The sequence below is a fragment of the Phascolarctos cinereus genome, unplaced genomic scaffold, assembly GCF_003287225.1.
Source record: "Phascolarctos cinereus isolate Bilbo 61053 unplaced genomic scaffold, phaCin_HiC Scaffold_4;HRSCAF=312, whole genome shotgun sequence".
NCBI classification, from domain to species: domain Eukaryota; kingdom Metazoa; phylum Chordata; class Mammalia; order Diprotodontia; family Phascolarctidae; genus Phascolarctos; species Phascolarctos cinereus.
Genome location: NW_027555847.1, coordinates 487,736,053 through 487,758,015, shown reverse-complemented (window position 1 = coordinate 487,758,015; position 21,963 = coordinate 487,736,053). Strand labels below are relative to the sequence as shown.

Genomic DNA, 21,963 nt, shown 5'->3' with positions numbered 1-21,963 from the left:
TCCCATCACTTCTTTTTTCCATCAGTCATTCTGCCCGTCTCTTTCTTTTCTTTAATCCCTTCTCTATTGGCCACATATCCATGCAGCCTGTAGATATGCTTTCAGCCCATCTTGATCCTTCCATCCCCACAAATTATCCTCCCATATCTATTCTCTAGCTGCTTTCCTGATGCCTGTCAACGTGCTCATATCTCCTCTATCCATAAAAATCCCCACTTGATATTACCATCTGTCCTAGTTATCATCCACCCTTTATGTCTAAACTCCTTAAGAAAGTTGTCTATGTTTGAAGCCTCCACTTCCCCTTTAACTCAGTTTAAATCCTCTGCAGTCTGGCTTCCAGACTCATTATTCAGCTGAAATTCTTTCTCCAAAGTTACCAATGATCTCTTAATTACCAAATCTAATGCCTTGTTGTCAGTCCTCATCCTCTGCAGACTTTGACATTGTCTGTTACCCTTTTCTCTGGATACTGTCCTCAGTAAGCTTTCATGACACTGCTCCCTCTTGGTTCTCCTGTCTGCTTGAGTATTCTTTCTCCATTTCCTTTGCTGGATCTTCATCCAAGTCATACTTATTAACCTTGAGTGTCTCGAAAGAATCTGTCCTGGGTCCGTTACACTATTTCACTTGTTAATCTCATCAGCTCTCTTGGGTTCAATTATTATCTCTATGCAAATGATACCTAGATCTATATCTCCAGCCCTTATTACTCTTCTGAATTCCATTCTATGTCACCAACTGCCTATTAAATTTCTTGAACTTGGTGTTTCACAGATACCTCAAATTCCATATGTAGAAAACAGAACCACTTATCTTTCTCCCCACAAGTACTCCCCTCTTCCAAACTTCCTTTTTATTGTCAAGGGCAGCATCATTCTCTCAGTCTCCTAGATGCTCAACCTTGGTGTCCTCCTTGACTTCTCACTCTCACTCACCTCACATATCTAATCTATTGCGAAATCTTGTTTCTTCTTTCAAAATACATCTCATATAAATTCACTTCTCTCTACTTCCACAACCACCATCCTGATTCAGGCCCTTATCACCTCATATATTTATTCTATTTCAATAACTTTCTGGTTGGTCCTCCTTCCTCAAGTTTCTCCCCTCTATATCATCCTCCACTCAGCTGCCAAAGTGATTTTCCTAAAGAGCAGGTCCAACCATGTCAACACCACAGCCCAACTCAATAAACTCCAGTGTCTACTATAAGATCACATATAAAATGCTTTGCTATTTAACTCTCTTCACAACATTTCCTATTTTTTTAAAATAGTAGTATCTTCTACATACTCTACAATCCATTGACACTGGCCTTCTTACTGCATAATAAACACACCACTCCATCTCCTGACTCTTCAATGATTGTCCCCCATTCCTGGAATGCTTTCCCTTAAAACCCATACCTCTTTGCTTACCTCGAGACCCAGATGAAATCTCACCTTCTGCAGGAGGTCTTTCTCAGTCCTCCAAACCTTGTGAGGCAAGCAGGGTTAAGTGACTTGTCCAGGGTCATACAGCTAGTAAGTATCAAGTGTCTGAGATCACATTTGAACTCAGGTCCTCCTAACTCCAAGGCTAGAGTTCTATCTACTGTGCCACCTAGCTGCCCCAGATAAATACCTTTTTTTTTTCAAAAAAAATCACAATTGGAAAAAACAAGAAATAGAGCTCCTAAAGAACCCAATTTCTGGGACAGTTAGGTGGCGCAGTGGATAGAGCTCCGGCCCTAAAGTCAGAAGTACCTGAGTTCAAATCCAGTCTCAGACCAAACACTTGATACTTACTAGCTATGTTGCCCTGGGCAAGTCACTTAACCCCACCTGCCTTAAAAAAAAAAACCAAAAACAATTTCAAAAAGAGAAACTGAGCAAGCAGCCATAAATAAGCTATCAAAGGAAAATTCCACTCATTAACTAGATGGATTTATAAATGAACTCTGTCAAATACAGTTTAAAAATTAATTTCTATACTATATTAATTCTTTTAAAAAAGAAAGAAGGCACTCTGTCAAATTCTATGAGACAAATGTGGTCCTAATACTCAAACCAGAAGGGATGAATCAGAAAAAAAGACTATAGATCAATATCAGTAGTGAATATTGACACAGACATTTTAAATAAATTTTAGCAAAAAAAATTAAAGCAGCATATCAATTATATTATTCACCATGACCAAGTTATATTTATCCTAGGGATTCAAGTATGGCTCAACATTAGGAAAATAATGTATTTAATCAAATAAATTATAAAAGAAAACACATTATTATATCCATAGGTACAGGGAAAGACTTTTAGAAAATATAGCATTCATAATGCTTAAAAGCACTAAAAACCATTGATGTAGAAAGGCCCTTCCTTAATATTATCAAAAGCATTTATCTAAAATCAAAAGATGGCATTATTTGTAATAAACACTGGAAACTTTCATAGCAAGTTCAGGAGTAGAATAAAGTGATGCCTCTTCTCTGTACTGTTATTTGACATAATACTAGAAATTCTTGCTATAACCATAAGATAAAGAAATTGAGCATATCAGTAATATGGAGGCAAAATTACGTTTCTGCAAATTACTTAAAAGTTAACCTAGAGACAGACACAGTGGTATATGCCTGTTACTGGGAACACTGAGGCTGATGGATGACTTAAGCTTGGAAATTCTGAGCTGAAATAAAGCTAGAGCCAACTGAACATCAACATTTTACCAATATTGTAACACCCTAAGATTGGCGAGCCATCAGGCTGCCTAAGGAGGGGTAAACAGGCTAGGTTGGAAATGGAACAGAGCAGAACTGCCTTGTCAATCAGCAGTGAGCTCAGGTCTACGAGTAGCCATGGTACTTCCAGCCTGGGTGACACAGGGAGAATCAGCCTCAAAAACAGCAAACAAACAAAAAAATTTAGAGGAGGAAACAAGATGGCAGAGAGGTAAGAACCTAGGAATCTAGAAAATGTACCAGACCAAATCCTGATGAGGAATTCCAGAAAAAGTCACAGGGAAGTCTTTGGAATATGGGAACTGGAGTCAAGCCAGAATCATCCCTCACACAGATCACTCCAGTATCCAGGGAGAAACTATGCAGCAGAGTAAGACCCATGCCAGGGCACTGTGATGGGGAACAGATATTAATTAGCAATTCTGTTGCCTACCACCCAGTTTCAGGTTATAGATCCAGAGAGGCCTGAGAAAGGGACCTGCCATAAAACAGTGGTGTTCCCTATCTGGACAATGTACCCAGAAAGGAGGAAGAAGTTAAAAAAAAAAAAAAATATATATATATATATATATATATATATATATATATATATTATATATATAGATAGATTTTTTTTACTTCTTCCTTTCTATATATATATATATATGTATATATTATATATAATATGTGTATATATATAATATATATACATTATATATAATATATGTATATATATAATATATATACAATATATGTATATATATATAATATATACATTATATATATATAATATATGTGTATATATATAATATATATATATACACATTATATATATATATAATATATAAAAAAGAAGCCCATCATAAAAGTCTGTTAAGGTGGCAGGAAAGCTAAGACACAAATCTAGAAAAAAAAGACTGATTCTAAAACATCTAGAAGCAAAACTAAAGAGTAAAACACAAATTGGGCAAAAATTCAACTAGAATTCCTGAAAGAGATGAAGTAAGAAAATAAAAATTTGTAAATGAAATGAGAATGCTGGAGGAGGGAAAATGGAAAAGAAATGAGAATTATACAAGAAAGAATTGGAAGGGGAATTAACAGTTTGATACAAGAGGTACAAAACCTTACCCAAGCAACAAACTCCCTGAAAATCAGAATGGACCAAGTAGAAGCCAATGACATCATGATACAACAAGAAATATTAAAACCAAGTTTTAAAAAACTGAAAAAATCAGGCAAAAGTGAAGTGTCTCATAGTAAAAACAACTGACATAGAACGATAGGGTGTCTGGAAGGTCAGCTACTATTACACATAAAGACCTCAAAGAAACAGTTGCAAAACAGTCTTATAGAAAAAAAGGAAAATCTAAATAAATGGAAGGATATTTAATGTTCATGGCTAGGTTGTGCCAATATAATAAAAATGCCAATACTACCTAAATTAATCTACAGATCAAACACTTTTTATGACTCTATAGTACACTATGTGTATACTTTATAGAGATGGATAAAATAAAAAGAAAATTCTTAGGAGTATAAGGAGTGCTGAGCTTGTAGTCACTATACTCTGAATTCAAATCCTGACTCTACCATTTACTATCTGTGTGACCTTGAGCAGATCATTTTACTTCTCTGGGATTCAGTTTTCAGCTCTACATACTAAAATTTTAACAGCTTTATTTTTTAGCATTGCATGATTAGGAAATAATGTCAGGAGGAGAAGCCTTTTTAATGAAATCTGACTTTTGGCTTTGACCACTATTAGTAAAGCCAAAATGTCTTCTCTTGGCTCTGAATATGTGCATGTTTTTGTATTATATGTACAAATGATAAAATAAGTATGGATTTGCAGCTGTTTGGTAACTTGTTGTGTAGCTCATTGGCTGTGTTCCATGTCACTGAGTCCAAATTTAGGGGAATCTTCACAAGTGCTATGAATATAGAAGGAGGCAGCTCACAGAATGATTTACTATACCCAGAGTAGATTGTTTTATGTGCTTGATATGAGCTGCTTGCCAGCATGTAGCTTCCACATGGGAATGACTGGTCAGCCTGAGTGACTTTTCTTACATGTACAATCCAGCTTCAAAATATGTCACCTGTGGAACTGGGAACATTGGGAAAACCAGTTGGAAATAGTATGTCTTGCCTAGTAAAATGCATGTAAAAAAAGAAACATAATTCTAAGGAATAATGTTTAAAATTCAGATGCAGCACAGCTAAGATGGAAACAGCAATGCTGTAATGTTCTACTCTGTTTTTTTCAGTCCTGTAATTCTCTTTACATTTTTTTAAGCTGATGCTTTGATGACCTTATAACAGCAGTTCTTCTTTTAGTGAGGTAATTTGATGGGCAGAGGAAAGTTTTTGTAGGAACTATTTCACTTTTATCTTTGAATCTCTAGCATCCAGCAGAGTATTGGGCCCATAATAAATGCTTATTAAATGCTGATTAAGATCACGAGTGAGTTTTTGAGTGTTCTAGGCCCTTTGTGCTAGTAATGGTTTTGTCAGAACTGCATAGATTAGGGACTGATAGGTTATATTCTGATAATTTGCATATTTATGTTATGATCATTCACTTATGTGAGTTTCCATTTATTTCCCTTCTGGTATTGTGAGGGTTTTTTCTTTTTTTTTTCTTTTAAAGGCTAAATGATAGTCTTATGATGTAGCTGTCATTAAATTGGGTTGAGCAGCAATGTAGAACATGGGGTAGAGAAACCCATTAAAATATATGCATCTTGAGAGCAGGAACCGTTTCTCTTTGTATTTCCAAGGCTTAACACAGTCTCTGACATAGTAAGTACTAAATATATACTTGTCAATTGATTTGAAAATGAGAATCTATGTGAAAAGCTCCAAAATGTAAAACTGTACATCATATCCTATTGTGTTCACTGTATTACATCTTCACCTGACACTTTTCCTCTACAACAGTTAGTTACTTAATGAAGTCTTGGGAATTTGAGGTTATCAGTTAGCAGTAGGGGGACAGAGAAAAATGAGGCAACAAAGCCTGCAAAGAGAAGGAAGGGGAGCCAAAGCCGACTGTCACCTTGCAAGCTTGGAGATGTAATACTGAATGCCATTTACACCAACCACATCTTGAAACTTAAGCATTGTATCTCCGGAAGACAGAAGGGACTTTTATTTCTGGGGTTTTCATAAGGTCACCTGCCCCAAGAGATAAGTGGCCCATTTCCTACCACAACCCAAAGGTTGCACAAACATTGAGATCCGGAGACTTCCCTTCATATGAGCTGTTGCTGCTAGATAGGAATTGTTAGCATGGCTGAGGAGTCTTGTGCTCACTCTATTTTCCAGTGTTCTTTCTGTGCTGTGGGGATTTATCAAGGGTTACTTTTAACTTTATATGTCTCAAACTTATTCAAATTATGAAAGCAATGGGCGTGATGAACATTAAAAGTAGGGTGAGAGAAGCAGATCCTACATGCTCATATTGTGAGTCTAAAAAGGCATAGAGTAAGTGAGTAAGACAACAGGAGATAGGATTTCTTATCCTGGCTCTACTATGGAGTGCATTGCTTAAATAACTCATTGACCCAGTACCCCGCTTTAGGGTGACAGAGTATGTGAATTTTCAATGCTGAAAATTTCTGTCCTGTTTGCCTCTTCTGCTGCTCCGACTATAGCACCTTTACCACCCAAACCTCAAATCAAAAAGCTTTGAGTACCTCAGGGAAAAAAAATGTTCTTTAGAACAGGTAGGTAGCATAGAGGAGAGAGTGCTAGGTCTGGAATCAGGAAGACCTAAGTTCAAACATGGCCTCAAGCATTTAGCAGCTGTGTGATCCTGGGCAAGTCACTTAACCTCAGTTTATGCACCTGCTCCCTAGGGTTGTCTTAGGGATGAAATGAGATAACAATTTGTAAAGTGCTTAGAACAGTGCCTGACATACAGAAAGAGCTTAAATGCTTGTTCCTATGGGGATATATTAAAGTGAGATTTGGAATCAGGAAAACCTGAGTGTGAACCTGCCTTGGATATTTCCTAGCTGTATGATCTTGGATCAGTCACCTACCCTCCCTCAGCCTTAGTTTCCTCAACTGTAAAATGGAGATAATAATAGCACTTAGCTCCTAGAGGTGATATGAGGATCAAATGGGATAATAAATATGTAAAGTGCTTCACAAACCTTAAAAAGCTATATAAATATTAGCTGTCATTTAGCGCTGAAAGGTCCCAGCAAGGTAGTGACCTGCCCAAGGTCACTTAGGTAAGTAAATAGTAGACCTAGGACTCCAACTCTAGCTGTGGCACATTGCCTCTCAAAAGAGAACTCACAGAGCTTGTAGGTGGTGCTGATAAAGCTTCCCCCAAAAAAGGTGAATAGGAAGTTTGTGGCAGACCTAAGTATCATAGCTTTGTTGTAGGTTGACCACTACAGGCTTTGTGTTTGTCTAGGACTTTCAGTCACCGTGCTGAATTTCTTATCTCAGCCTTTTATACACCATCGTGCTTCTAAAGGCCCCAGAGTTAATAGTGGTTTTCAGTTGTATGTTGCTAATTAAAATTTTCAATTGCATATTGCTAATTAAAATTTGGGTTGGTACACAATTTTAGATCTCTTCAGGAGTATTATGAAATCAGTGTAGTAATGTATCTTTTACACAAGCACCATCCATTTGGAAAAAAGTGTTTGGAAAGAAATGCTCTCTGTCCTATCCTAGCATGTCGAGTAATGGACTGACAGTGAAATCCCATTTAAATGATGGTGGGAAGAGCTAGGACTAGCACCTACCTACTCACTCTATAAGCCAACTTTACAAGGGGTTTTTTTGGGGTGAGGAGAGCAGAATGGGCCATGACTCCATTGTCATCATTAACTTTGTTTGATGGCACAGTGGACAGAGTGCTGGACCTGGAAGACTTCTCTTCCTTAGTTCAGATCCAGCCTCAGATACTTCCTAGCTGTGTGACCTTGGGGATATCACTTAATCCTGTTTGCCTCAGTTTCCTCATCTGTAAAATGAGCTAAAGAAGGAAATGGCAAATTACTCCATTATCTTTACCAAGAAAACCCCAAAGATATAGTCAGGAAAAGTCAGAAACAACTATAAAATGACTGAACCACAACACCACTTAGCTTGATTTTCCCTTTTGCAGCTGGGAGATTGGTAACCATACCCTACCAGATATATATGGAAAAAACTTTTTATCTCTCCTATATTCTCTGCTGTACTTTGGGCAATTGGGCCAAAGGTATTAGAGAGTACTATGTTCTTTAGTGAAATTCCAGGTTTCATAGCATGAGTTAGAATGGCTTCCTGCATTTATGAGTATATAAATAAGGGTGTAGTAGCATGAATGAGCATTTCCAAATAGCTTGTAACACTACCTTTTCCTGTCTTTCCCTCAATACAGATATAGGCTATACCTCATTTTAGCTTTTTTACAAATATAATTTAGGATTTACTGTTCACTTAACATTTAATGAAATAAAGTTTCATTTTATGAAGAAGTTGAAGAAAGCTCCTTGAGGGTAAGACCTTGTATCACTGTATATTCTGTTCTATAGTAGTATACTTAACATATTATAGTGTAACAATAGACCTACGGTGGCACAGGGGACAGGGGCTTCCTCTCCTATAAAGGGGGCTGAGCCTCCAAAGAAAAGTCAGCCATTTTCTTGCATTCTCTAGTTCTTCATCCCCCAACCTTGGAGCTCCAGGGGAAATCATTTAAAATTTAGATTTGGTTCATGTCTAGAGTCTCTCTCAAAAAGATGTGGAAAGATACTCGATGTACAATGTAATTAGTTATAAGACAAGCTATTCATTTTCTCCATATCAAAAAAAAATTATAAGCACAAAAGATTAATAAATACACATTGACAAAGACTTAAAATAGAAAATAGAAACCTATAATTCCTATTTGATACATAAATCATGAACATATGGAATTTTTAGTGGTATTGCTGATTAAACATTTCCCCTTTTTCCTTTATTGTGCACACTATCAATTTCTCCAAGATCCATGTCTTCTGGCAAGCCAGGCTAAGGCGTGGGGTCATCCGCCTCCTATTGGTAGTCATATATTCCTCCAAGAAGCATTGTAGTAAAGTGCCAGGAGTTCTTCCCACAGTGCATTCAGCTCCAACTGAAGGGCCCAAGAGTTCTCAACCTATTGAATTCTTGAGGTGTTTCCCAGGCTGATAAGGTGCCTTTCAGGATCACTGTTTGGTCACATGCTTAGAGAATAATCAAGTAAAAGATGTATCTAGGGCCTTGAAATGCTGAATCTGACTCAACTAGACAAGCACATGTTCTGGCTAGGAATGACTGGGGAGGAGATGGGGAAGGGGTCCTCTCCCTCTGCGCCCCCCTCCCCACGAAGGACCAGAGAAACAGTTCCACATCACACTTTCTAGAGGAAGGAAGAAGACTATGTGGAAGTTGTCTTACATTTAAAAGTTTGTTTAGTGCGTAGCTCTTCTCAGCTCCATGACCAATAAGGGGATTGCTTCATCATCTCAAATCATAAGTCCTTCAGTGCTGATCTACTTATGTCCCCCAAAATGGGAAAAGGATCTCACCTTAGCTTTATAGCATACCCGATCACTTGTGCTTTAGCCATAGCACATGAGGAGGAAGGAGGATTACCCCATTATGATTGGTGGTCGTTCAGTTGTTTCAGTCATGTCAGACTCTTTGTGACCCTGTTTGGGATTTTCATTGCAAAGATACTGGAGTGGTTTGCTGTTTCCTTCTCCAGCTCACTTTACAGATGAGGAAACTGAGGCGAGTAGGGTTAAGTGTCACACTGCTAGAAGATGTCTGAGGCCAGATCTGAACTCAGGAACAGGAATCTTCCTGACTCTAGGCCCAGCACTCTATCTATTACAATAGAAACCCAATAAATTGATAAATTGGAACTTATCCAGAGAAAAGCTGGTCAGGGGAGAAGGCATAAAACCATTCCATACAGGATTGTTTGAAAAAACTAGGTTTGTTTCATGTGAAAAAAAAAATACTTAAGGAGAACATGATAGTTTTTCTCAAATATGTAAGTGGTTGTCATATGAAAGAGAGATTAAATTTATTCTTCTTTGCCCAGAAGAGTTAAACTGAAACGAATGGTCCTATATTATATATATAGAGATTTCAGCTAAATATGAGGAAAAACTTTCTAACAATTAATGTCCAAAAATGGAAAATGCTGTCTTGTGAAGTTATACGGAGCTCCTGAAGATCTTTAATCAGAGACTGTAAGACCACTTATACAGAAAATCATAGATGCGCTTCATGCCTTAGGTGGAGGGGTTATATTTCATGTCTAGGGCATGAAACCTTAATTCCAACTCTGTAATTCCATGAAGTGTTAATTGATGATCCTAATGCTACTTAGATCCTAGAAAAATAAATAGGCTTTAATCAAAGTATTTTCTGACAGAAACTGTCTTTCCCATCTTATTGTTTTCGGCTATCTTTTTTTTTAATGAAATTGCTTTAATTTTCCTTTTTGAAATTTTATTTAGATGAGGTCAGATATAGAAAAGGATTTCTGTTCAGTTACTCACACTGTTTTCCAGATGCTAGCCTCATGTTCACATGAGACACTGTGTAGAGAAATCATCCACTGTGACCATTCCTATTAACCATTCTACACATATGAATTTATAGAGAAATCTGAGAATCGGGAAGACACACCCGCACAATTGCTCTCTGCTTGGAAATTGCTGGGGGACTCTGAACCTCTGGAGATCAGATATTTGTCTGAAAAACTGCTTTCCAGATAACCTCTTTCTGGCTAACAGATTTTTCTTCTTATTCTTTGGTACTTCAATGAATTAATGATCTCACTGATTAAGTTCCTACCTCCACAAATAAAGATCTCGGCCTATCTATAGCTCTTTACACTGTTACTTTTTGTCCGTGTCCTTTCATAGGTCCTTCGTAGAGGTACCTAGCCACTGCCCTCTCTATGCCTTTTAATGATTCATGGATATTTCGTTTTATTTGTGTGTTACCCCTTGCTCTCAGCATATGACTGATCCAAATCCTTTCCTATTTGTAAATATCCCAAATGATGTGTGATGCTACTTCTTATATGCAAGTCATTACTGCTAATAGACAGGATTCTAAATTAACCTACCATGTATCTCTCCATTGCCTTTTGTGTTATTCACAGTTATAGTTCCTTGGACATTATGGTGTTCTATGATTAATGCAGTGTTGCCTAATGGAGAATTTTGTCCTTTATGTATAGTAATATAACTAGTTGGGGGGTTTTTTTGGGTAGATATGGCATATATCAAGAGAAAATTGGTGTATAAAAGCTGGGTTTTTATGTAATTCCATAATCATTAAATATGTTGCATGATTTCCCAAATGTAATCTAGTTTATTCTACTCCTATTCAATTTTAGACCCAGATTATTGTTTATCCACAGTATATATTTAAGATATGAATACTGATAGACTAAATTACTGACCTGCCCATCTTATTGTCATAATACAGTATACATTCTTCTTCCCTTTGGTGTTTTCCATGTGGACTGTTAGGCCATCCTCTTTTGAATGGCCTTAGATTTTATTGAGGAGGCCTTTTAGTCCTTCAGGACTTGATACTCTCAATAAAGTGTCATCTATAAATGTGGAAAAGCTCACTATCAACATAGATTCTGTCTTCCATTTGAATGGAAGTTTTGGGATGGAAAAGATTTCCCACATTAATATAGTTATTCTCATCATAGATGACAATGTAACATTTGTACTCTAATATTTTACTTAATACATAATATGTTATATGGAGAGGTAGAAATGGTTATTAAGAGAAGAGTAGTTAGATATGGTATATCATGACCTTGTTATACCTTTTTTCTTTTTTTTTCTTTTAGTTAAGTGACTTGCCCACAGTCACACAGCTAGTAAGTGTCTGAGGTCAAATTTGAGCTCAGGCCCTCCTGACTCCAGGGCTAGTGCTGTACCCTCTTATAGTTGCCCCTATACCTTTTGATATGCATATGGATTCCAGTTTTTTGTCTCTTTTAATAATGATGATAATGATAATAAGAAGGTTATCAAACAAAATTATCTCCATGATTGCATGTATCAATAAATCATTTATGACCTTAATACGTGCTTAGAAAATACATAGCTGGAGGAAAACTTTTAAAGCTGCATTTTGCTTTACTGAGTCAATTTTTTTTTATAACCAACAAATAAGAAATAGAGGGGAGACCTTGTTTTGTATGTATCTTTCAGTCAGTTGTATAAAGTAGAAAATGAAATCTATATATAAACAATTCACTTGCAAAAGTCTACCTGTTTCTCTATTTTCACAAGGATATCCTCAATACTTCTATAGGCCATTCTCATAAAGACTTTATAAAGATAAGAAGAGAGACTTATAGATCAACAGCTACTCATATGTTCTTGGATATCTTTTATTGGTAAAAAACATATATGTATGTATATAATTTTTGATATTTTCTATTTTTTAATCTTGAATGTCAATCCCTGAATGTCTTTAAAATTATGGATTTCTTCTGTGTGTGTGTTTGATCAAATCCAGATATTCTTCTCTATTTCACCTCTTTAAGTCCCATATATATGGCATCGAGTTTTGATATGTTAGAATGCAAATGTTCTATTGTCATTCATGATTTAAAAAAGGTAACTACAAAAAATGACGAATTAATTTCATTTTACACCTACTTATTTTGCTTCTTTAAGCCTAATCTATAATACCTTTGTGATGCACTGGCTTAATTAGGTTTCATGGTAAGATTTCTATAAACTTATTTTTCCCAGCTCTTACCTTTTATTGTTTTGTAAGGTGGTTCTGCTCATAAATTTGCATAATCCTCCTGTGATAAGTTTTACAGCTGAGCTTGTACTCGAAACCATTTTAATTTTTGACTTTCATTTCACACTTTGTGGCAAAGAGATGAAGTGCTTGCTAAAAAAGATTATTTCTGGTCTCTTTTGGCCTCTTCATTGTGGCCATCATTTTACAGCTGTACACTTCTGGGGGAAATGGTGATAACATCAATGGTTTTATTTTTATCCATTTCCCATTTTTCAAAGGCAGCAGCTTGTTTAAATAGGATAGGTTGGAGCTGTTGCCAGCACAAAAATTATTTCCCCTAGCTCAGCTTGTGAAATTATAGAATGTAAGAGGCAGGTAACAGAGACAACAAAATATGAAGATTTTAAATGAAATGCAAATATATATCTACATTCTAGTATCCCTTTTACAAATGTGAAGAATTTTATTTAGTCCAATTTGTTGGAATTAAAATGTGGCTAGCTATTGATTAGCTAAGAATTTGGCCTCATCCCTGTTGGTTTTTTATTAACACACACATACACACACACACACACACACACACACACACACACACAAAGGCAAACTCATTTGGGCATGAATCAAGGCAGGAGACAACTCTGAGGAATGTAACTTCTGGCAGCAGAGAAGAGAACCAGTGATGGAAGAACTCAGTCATTCCTCACCTCTGTGATGGGGAGAGAATTTCTATCATCCATGGTGCTTTACAGTGGAATTACATGCCTAGTAGGAGACGTTGTGTCCAGCAAGAAGCATCCTTAGGGAGTCAAAGAAGCTGTGAGGAATGTGACTTCTGGCATTAGAGAAAATAGCCAGCTATAAAAGTCTAGCTACTGAGGAAGCCTAGCCAAACAATCATCCTTATGGAGAAGTGGCAACAAAAGAAGGAACAGGATGAAGGCAGCATAAGAGATTCTGTAGTATCAGAGAGATAAATTGCCTTATCTTAATATTGGGAACACCATATATTCCCTATATGTGTTCCTCTCTATCAGTATACTCTATGTACCTGATTTTTGTATATATTTGTGAAAGAGTATGTCACAGGTGTGGGGGGGAATGTTTTATAGTTACTGTTCTTACTGCCAACTTATTAAATGCTGACACTTTGAACTAATTTTATTTACTGACTATTAGTATCAATATGATACTAGAGTTACTACTCAGTATCAGTAAATTTTATTTACTGATTATTAAGGGGAAGCACTCTAAGAAGAATTCATGAGCTTTATAGTTTAGTAGTGTGGACCTATTGAGTATCTTGAACCTGAGATGGTCCCTGCTATACCCCACACCCCAGAATAGGAATTAGTAGGGTAACCCAGAGGGAATGATATACATATTTATCATTCTTCCTAATGTTGTATTGATTTTGACTTTTTGTGCTAATGAAATATCTAATTGTACATCAACAACAGGTTTTGTAATGACTTCTGTATCAGCAGCCAATTATTTTCTGTCAATATACACACACTTTCATTTTTTGTGATGTGTTGGCTGTTTGCCGTTTCCAGAGTTCCAAATGTTCTTCTTCAAAAAGGTATTTGTGACATAGAGGAACAAGGCTTCTCAATAATACATGGACCACGTGTCTTTTTCGTTTCTTGATCCTAAACAATATTTTCCAACATTTTGAAAAGTCTTCTTTTTTTGCTCTCCTTTCCGTTGAAACCACCATGTTTCAAGGGATGTGTTGATTTAGTTTGGACTAGTTTGTCATGTTCTTCATAGAATTTCTTTCTTTCTCATTCTTGTATAAGGTGCAATAATCTTCATACCGGTCTCTTTGCTCATACTTATTATGAGTGCTGCGTGGTGTGATGACCAAGCTTCCCATGAAGTGATGTCTTCCTGTTGCTTTTTAGTGGGCAGTGAAAATAATTCCTCCAATTTTTTTATATCTTTTTTCTAAGTATATAACCTTTCAGTTGTCCTTCCATTTAACTGCAACTTGTCTTCTGATTTTCATTATACTGAGCTTATATAGCTCTAAATGTGATTAATGAGATTATATGTCTCTAAATATATTTCTAAACATGATTCAGATCCCATCAACTCACTAGTCTTTGGTCTAGGATCCCACATTTAGAGTACCAGCCATTAAACTAGTGTTTATTAAAGTCAAAACATCATGTGATTCCTAACATCCTCTTCCCCTTTTTTTCTGTCCCTTTCATGGATCACAGTAGCCAAAGAATTCATCATTTAGAGGCCAACTTGTTATTGATAAGCCTCTTTGTAATTAGCAGAGTTATTCCTCCAACAGCGGGTACAATCTGTTTCCAGGACCGTCCATAAGACCTTTCTAATCCCAGATTTAGTCTAAGCTGAGTGATGGAGGAAGACGTGTAGGCTAGAGGATTTTGTGTGGTCTCATCTGCTTAAATCCTTTTTTGAAACTTAATAATTTTTCTCTTTTATCTAAGATCCATTGGGTAATATTTCTGTTATTTTGTTGATTGAAAAAAAACAAAGATTTTTTTATTGTTATTCTTCAATCCTACTAGATTGTAAAATCCATTGTTACCTCTCCCAAAATCTAGCACAATGCTTTGTAAACTCCTTGAGGGCAAGAACTCTTGGTCTTTTTGTATCCTGGTATTTAGCATAGTGACTGGCATATAGTAAGCCTTAAAAATTGCTTATTGACTGGCTGACCAACTAAGTACTCTATACTCATAAGACATTTAATGAATAGCTATTGAATTGAACTGTTGCACCGCTGATGTGAAACCTAAAGTCTCTAAGCCTTTGAGTTTGATAAACATATCCTTCTACGTCCTCTCCAAGTATGCTTGTAGTTCCCTTCCCGGTTAACATTAGCAAAATATGCTGTTTTGACAAAAGAAAATGGCAGAAACATGAGAAGACTTGGGACATGTAGGGGTTTTTTCCCTTTTTCTTTCTCAAAAAAAATTCTGAATTTAGACACCATGTAAAAGAAACATTTCTACATAGATTATGGAAAGGGAGAGGACTGTGCAGAAGACTGCAAATCTCCATAGAACTTGATTTTATTTTATATAAATATTTTAGATTTAATATAAATATTTAATAAATTCAACCTGAGACTTTCAAAGCTGTCCTGCCTGTCTGTGATTCCTTCTGGCCTTGCTTCTGTTGTCTTCTCATTTAGGGAAGCAGGGGAGACTAATCCCATTCTTTTCCTTTCCCTCTGATCTCACCTACAAATTAAAAAAAGAAAAACCTTGTAACTAATATTCATAGTCAAGCAAAATATCCTTAAATTTTCCATGTCCAAAAATGTGTGTCTCATTATATCTGGAATCCGTCACCTCTTTGTCCTCTGCAGGACCATGGTTGGTCATTGCATTGATCAAAGTTCTGTAACATGTGAAATTTAATAAAAGGGGAAGCTGAGGCAATTCTCCTAGCAAGATACCATTTATTAACAGGGACATGCAGCCTGATAAAAAAGGATGGGTCGAATGGCCCTTCCTCTAGCCAAAACACCCCAAACTGAAGATGCAACTCATTTTTATAAGCATAGACCAGAGAATAGAACAGAAATCATCTAATTGGCCAGCATCACAGGAAAAGGGATTATTATTAGTTACATTTACAGAATAAAATCGCAGAGTAAAATCAAATGTAAAATACAGGATCAAAAATTACTTCTTTCAGTTCCTAACATTTTCAGTGTTGTTATAACATAAATTGTTCTCCTAGTTCTGCTCACTTCACTCTGGATCAGTTCGTATAAGTCTTCCCAGGTTTCTCTGAAACTATCTCTCCATTCCCTTATGGCACAATGATACTTCATTATATTTGTGGACTACAATGATGGGCACTCCCTTAGTTTCCAGTTCTTTGCCACTACAAAAAAAAAAAGCTGTTATAAATATTTTTGTACATATGAGGATGTAGTTTAGCTCTTTTCCCAAAAGGTTTCACTAATAAAGCATTCAGGCCTGCATTTGTCTATTTATTGTTAGAATTGTCACTTACCTCTCTTATTTCTTAGTTCTTTGATTTAAGTAGTGTGGCCACTCCCACTGTGGTACAGATCAAAACCCATCCATGGCTTCTCATCTTATAGGATGCCCTTCTATATTCTCCCATGACTCCTCCATGGGGAATCTAGTGGATATGCTGGGGAACTCTCTTTAGATAGCTTAACATTTTGTAAATAAATGCCAGTAGAGCACACATCACACATTATTAGACTGTGGACTACCTTTCTTTGTATCTTACAGGGCCTGACACATAGTAGCTGCTTAACAGTTACACCCCTACATACCTGATCTTCCTCCTTTCCAGTCATACCAGATTACACATTTAATGCTATTTCTGTAAATTCTTCATTGGTAATAGATTGCAGCTTACTTCAGTCTACCACGCACCTCTCCATTTCCCTTCAGATAACCTGAAAGCTTAATTTTCCAGCGACTGCGGTATTCTATGACTTGAAGCCATATCGCATTACTGGGAAAATATTGATGCTTAAAAGATTGGATTTTGTTTTTAGGAGAATGGCTGGTGTTACTAAAAGCGTTGTACAATTTTCCCAAAGCAACTATCCTCTTTTCCTCCTCTTAAATTCTTGGCTCAGTGTATTGCCCATCTCCGATGTCTATCCAAAATATCTATGCTGGTGGATCAGCTCTATTAGCGCTCCATCTAACTACATTTCATAGTCTGGAAAATAAGCTTTCTTCATCATTTCAGAGCCTTCTGAAAGGGAACTATGACTACTCAGAAGAGTTTGGTCTAACTGTGCTCAGAGGAAAAAGCAAGTGAATGGTTTTTTTTCCTTCAAACTAGCTGATAATTCAAATAATTTTTAGCCTTGCAACTGAATAGAAAAAATGTAAGCCAATATAGCCTGTCTCCTAAAAGGCAGAAAAAAAATGAATTTAACCACTTCAAGGTTCACCCAAAATGAATAGTTTATAGGTTAATGGCTAAGAAAGCTAAATCATTCATATAGTACAAGTGCCCAAAGCCTCCTAATCCTTTTAAGTGTCATTTTGAACTATTTATTTTGCTGCTAAAGGTTTCTGAGACCCTATGCTTCCTGGCCTCAGTATGGGATACTAGACAAGGTTCTGGACTTGATATCTCTTCTTACTATTTGCTTCTTGGCACTATTCCTAAGTATAGAAATAATATTATTCTGAATTGTCAGCCAAAATTTTAGTGGTTTAAAAAAAAAGTTTCAGCTTTCCCCCACTACTCTAGAAGACATTTGTGAGCCCCTTCAGCACCACATTGCCAGATAACTAGTCTGAGATACTGCCTATTTTTATATTTACAAGAATATTTTGCCATGTTTTTGAGCCTCTTCAGCCCAAGACTCAAATGGTAGATCCAGAAGAAACCAGGTGATATGGCCAAAGTCAAAATGGGAGAGCAAACTCTGGCCATTTTCAATGTTACATTTTTAAACAGGCACTTAAACTGAGGCTCATGGGATCACATAGGGAACAAGAAGGCATGGAGTGTTGGAATAAATTGCTAAGAAGGTAGAAAATGGGGACTGAGTAACAGAAAGCAAAGAAAGTATGAAGCTCCTCAGCAGTGGCTACAGTCATGCCACTATATGTCATACAACACATGGCCTACTATTTCTTAGATACGTCAGTATATTTATTTGTATGTCTTGTAAAACCAGCCAGTCTTCAGTCAGAATTGGGTCCATGTTGCTTTTTTAACAAACAGCTCTAAGCAAACTAAAACTTAGAAGAAGAAAAAAAGCACATTCACAATGGGATTATTAGAAATTGTGAATAAGATATGAAAATTAAATGAAAAAATTCAAAATGCCCTCTGCTTCTGCTTGTTTGGATTATATCGCTACCATCTGGGTGCTGAATATGAACACACTGTGAGAAGCTCATTTGATGCTAATTCCAGAATCCTGATACCAGAAATAACTTGTTATTGCCAGGGAGATCTACAGGAGAAGTGTCAGGCTTAGCAACATTTCTGCTTGGTTTTTTTAATAATTGTACCTTAAAATGAGAAAGTAGATAATTACAAGAGGATATGAATCAATGGGGGAGTATCTGAGTGTTTTCTGCTGTGAACTTCATATACTTTGTGTGTGTGTGTGTGTGTGTGTGTGTGTGTATATATATACATATTTATATGTACACACATCCATATGTGTGTGTGTATATATAAATATAAATGTACAAATAATATATAGTTAAATATATGCATAGAGCATAGTTAGATAATATATAGTTCAATAAATATAAATATATAGTTAATATATAAGTATATATTGATAAATAAAAGTGTGCACATATACATACATATAATACATGTGTGTATATATGTTCACATGTGTGTTTGTGTATGTATACATATGGCAGGAGAGAGAGTGTATGTATGTGTGTGTGTGTTCAGTCGTGACCAACTCTTAGTGACCCCATCTGGGGTTTTCTTGGCAAAGATTCTGGAGAGGTTTGCCATTTCGTGTATGTATATGTGTATGTATGTATATACACACATGCACCTATCCATACACACACATATATACATATGAGTGTCTTGCCATTTCATTCCTATAAACATACATATACATATACACACATACACATATACATACTTATATTTATTTATCTAGTTACAAAAACACCTTTCATCTTCTCCAGCCTCTTCAAGGCACTGATTGCGGTAAGCACAGCATCATTGAAACATTCACAGCCTGCCTCCTGGAAGAGATCCTTAGAGACTGCATTGTAATATAATGGATGGGGAATGCCCTTTTTGGGGGGGGGTAGGGGGAGAGAAGGCAGAGTAACTAACACTGAATCAGTCATGAGTGTTTTTTGGGATTGTGAACATAAAACAGTTTGACTTTCAGTCTTCGGTATTTGTGGAGCCTTCCCTGAACACACACAAATTTGCGTTCATGCTGCATGGTCTTTCTTTACCCCAAATGAAAACAGCCACAGATTAAACGGCATGGGAGCATTTATATAGATTAGTTGGCCTTGGGGGAATTGAATCTGGGGGCATAGGGTAGCTGTGCATTTCAAAAATGCCAGTCACTTTTCTAATTGTGCTCTTTCAGGATCCCTTTGTAAAAACAGGGCGCCTTTGCCATTCAACCCTTGCCACAAATTTCAAAGTAAATGTAACATGCAACATTGAGTAGAAGGAACTAGACCTTCCTCTTCAGTTCTAAGCTCTTTTTGGTGTTTCATTTTTGTCTGTGTGGAGGAAGGTGTTAAGGGTAAATGTTAATAACTGCCTTTAGCCACTGGCAGCTTACAGGGCAGCCTACAGGGAAACAGTGGGTTTTCCTGGGTTTCATTTTAATGGTGTAAAGAACTTAGTCATGAAGGAGTTAAAAGGTCCCCCTACGTACACACACACACACACACACACACACACACACACACACACACATCCCATTGCCTGAATCCTTCTTTTGTGTACACAGCTGCAGTTTCAGTATGCAATGGAAAGGAAATGGTTAGAGGAAGAGCTGGTTTTCAGACAAGGCAAGTCTGCTGGGGTGGGGGGGGAGGTTGGGGGGAGGTGGGACGGAGAGAGGTGGTTTGGGTGTTTTACACGCCCAATGTAGGCCCTGCCCTCCCCCCTCCCCCGGAGCCTGTTTGGATGTCTTGGTGTGGTCATGCCTGTAGCCCTGTGTGAATTGGGGAGATATGATGAGTTAGCTGGTTGCTATGGTGAAGAACATTGTCACATGACCAGGGTGCTGCTCCAGGCAGTTTGACGTCAGCAACGAGAGAGAGAGAGAGAGAGAGAGAGAGAGAGAGAGAGAGAGAGAGAGAGAGAGAGAGGCGAGCTAGAGGGAGGGAGGGGGAGGAGAGGGAGGGAAACCAGGGAGGAGAAGGAGGAGGAGGAGAGAGAGGGAGGCAGGCAGGCAGTGAGCAAGTGAGGGGAGCAGTAGCAGAGAAGCAGAAGGGTGAGACAGGAAGACAGACACAACCTACCTTCCTCATCGGAGCAAAGGAAAGACTGGCCTTCATTGTTGGGAGAGCTCCAATGCCTGGTCCTACCCAAACCTTGTCCCCAAATGGCGAGAACAACAACGACATCATCCAGGATAACGGGACGATCATTCCTTTCAGGAAGCACACAGTGCGTGGGGAGCGATCTTACAGGTAATCAATCAGTGCTGTGACCAGCCAGAGCTGTGTGTGTGCGCGTGTGTGTGCATGTGTGTGTTACATGTGCGTGCGTGTGTGTGTCTGCCTTTGGGGACTGCAGCAACAAGAGGAGGTAATGCAGAGGATTATATAACGAAGGCAAAGACTGCACTATAAATTACACGTCTATATGTACACGTACATAATTTAATCTAAGTCAGCATTTATTTCTATTTTAATGGTTCCTAAGACTGTATTATAAATTACACATGTGTGTATATGTGTACATGATTTCATTTAAGCCAGTTCTGATCATTTATTTCTATTTTAATGGTTCCTGAGACTGCATTATAAATTACACATGTGTGTATATGTGTATATAATTTCATTTAAGCCATTTCTAATCCTTATTTCTGTTTTAATGGTTCCTAAGACTGCATTATAAATTACACATACACGTGCATATGTGTGTATATAATTTCATTTAAGCCAGCTATGGTCATTTATTTCTCTTTTAATGGTTCCTCTTGAGCATGCCGGGAGGTTTAGCATTTTCAAATACCATTTGTATTGGCCAGATGGAAGGCATTTTGTGAATAGGTTTGCTGTCTGCAGGAGCTCCCCCTCCGTCTTTCCTCCTTTGCATATCGATAAAAATGCATGCTAATTTTTTTTTTGGCCCTTTCAAAAGGGATTCAGACTGCAGCACTTCCTTTCTCCTCCTTCCTCTTTAAAAAAAATGTTTTAAGGAGACATTGGCTAACTGTGCCCATAACATCAGAGGGTGACTGGATGGAGCAGAAAGGCGTGTGCTTGCCCTAGCCTAGTGTGTGAATTGGCGTGTGTGTGTGTGTGTGTGTGTCTGGGCGTGTGTGTGTGTGTGTGCAGGGGGAGAAAATAGAATCCTCTAGATTAAACTGCAGTCTGTGATGTTAAACCGCCAGATTGATGGAGCTTTGTAAGAATTCTGCTTGCTGATTGGTGGAAGGATTGACAGCAGAGGTCATAGTGTCAGGCGTTTACCAAAATTTGGTGCACAAAACCCTTGGTTTCTTTGAAAGAAATTGAGCTGCAGCAGTTGTCAGAAGGCAGGGTGCTTTGTACCCCCCATTTTCATGAGAGTTTATGATCTAAATATGGGGTGGGGGCTCTTCATTCTTCTTCAGAGTAAGAGGCGATTTCTGGGGATTTGCCTGTATCTGATTTGAGGATGGGGCTGCTTTTGGTTATTGTATAGAAAGAAGCCTTTTTGATGAAATGCTTTGGCCCATACAGTTAGCAGCCTTTTTCAAATTAACATTTCTGGCCGTTTGTTTTAGTAGATAAGCTCGTTAAAATTGTTTGCATTGTTTGATA

General features: G+C 37.3%; 1 protein-coding gene across 3 annotated transcripts in view; it reads left to right on the top strand.

Annotated features, from left to right (window-relative positions):
• MAPRE2 (microtubule associated protein RP/EB family member 2) overlaps positions 1-21,963 on the top strand; it is a 191,733-nt gene that overhangs the window by 70,522 nt on the left and 99,248 nt on the right. The window contains exon 1 of one of the 3 annotated variants that reach the window (XM_020992502.2): positions 20,312-20,622. The exons of 1 other annotated variant lie outside the window; for it this stretch is intronic. In XM_020992502.2, the coding sequence (XP_020848161.1) occupies positions 20,535-20,622 (88 nt within the window). In that variant the 5' untranslated portion in view covers positions 20,312-20,534. Of the gene's footprint in view, positions 1-20,311; positions 20,623-21,963 lie in introns of those variants that run through there. One more of the 3 variants, XM_020992500.2, reaches the window with a different exon arrangement.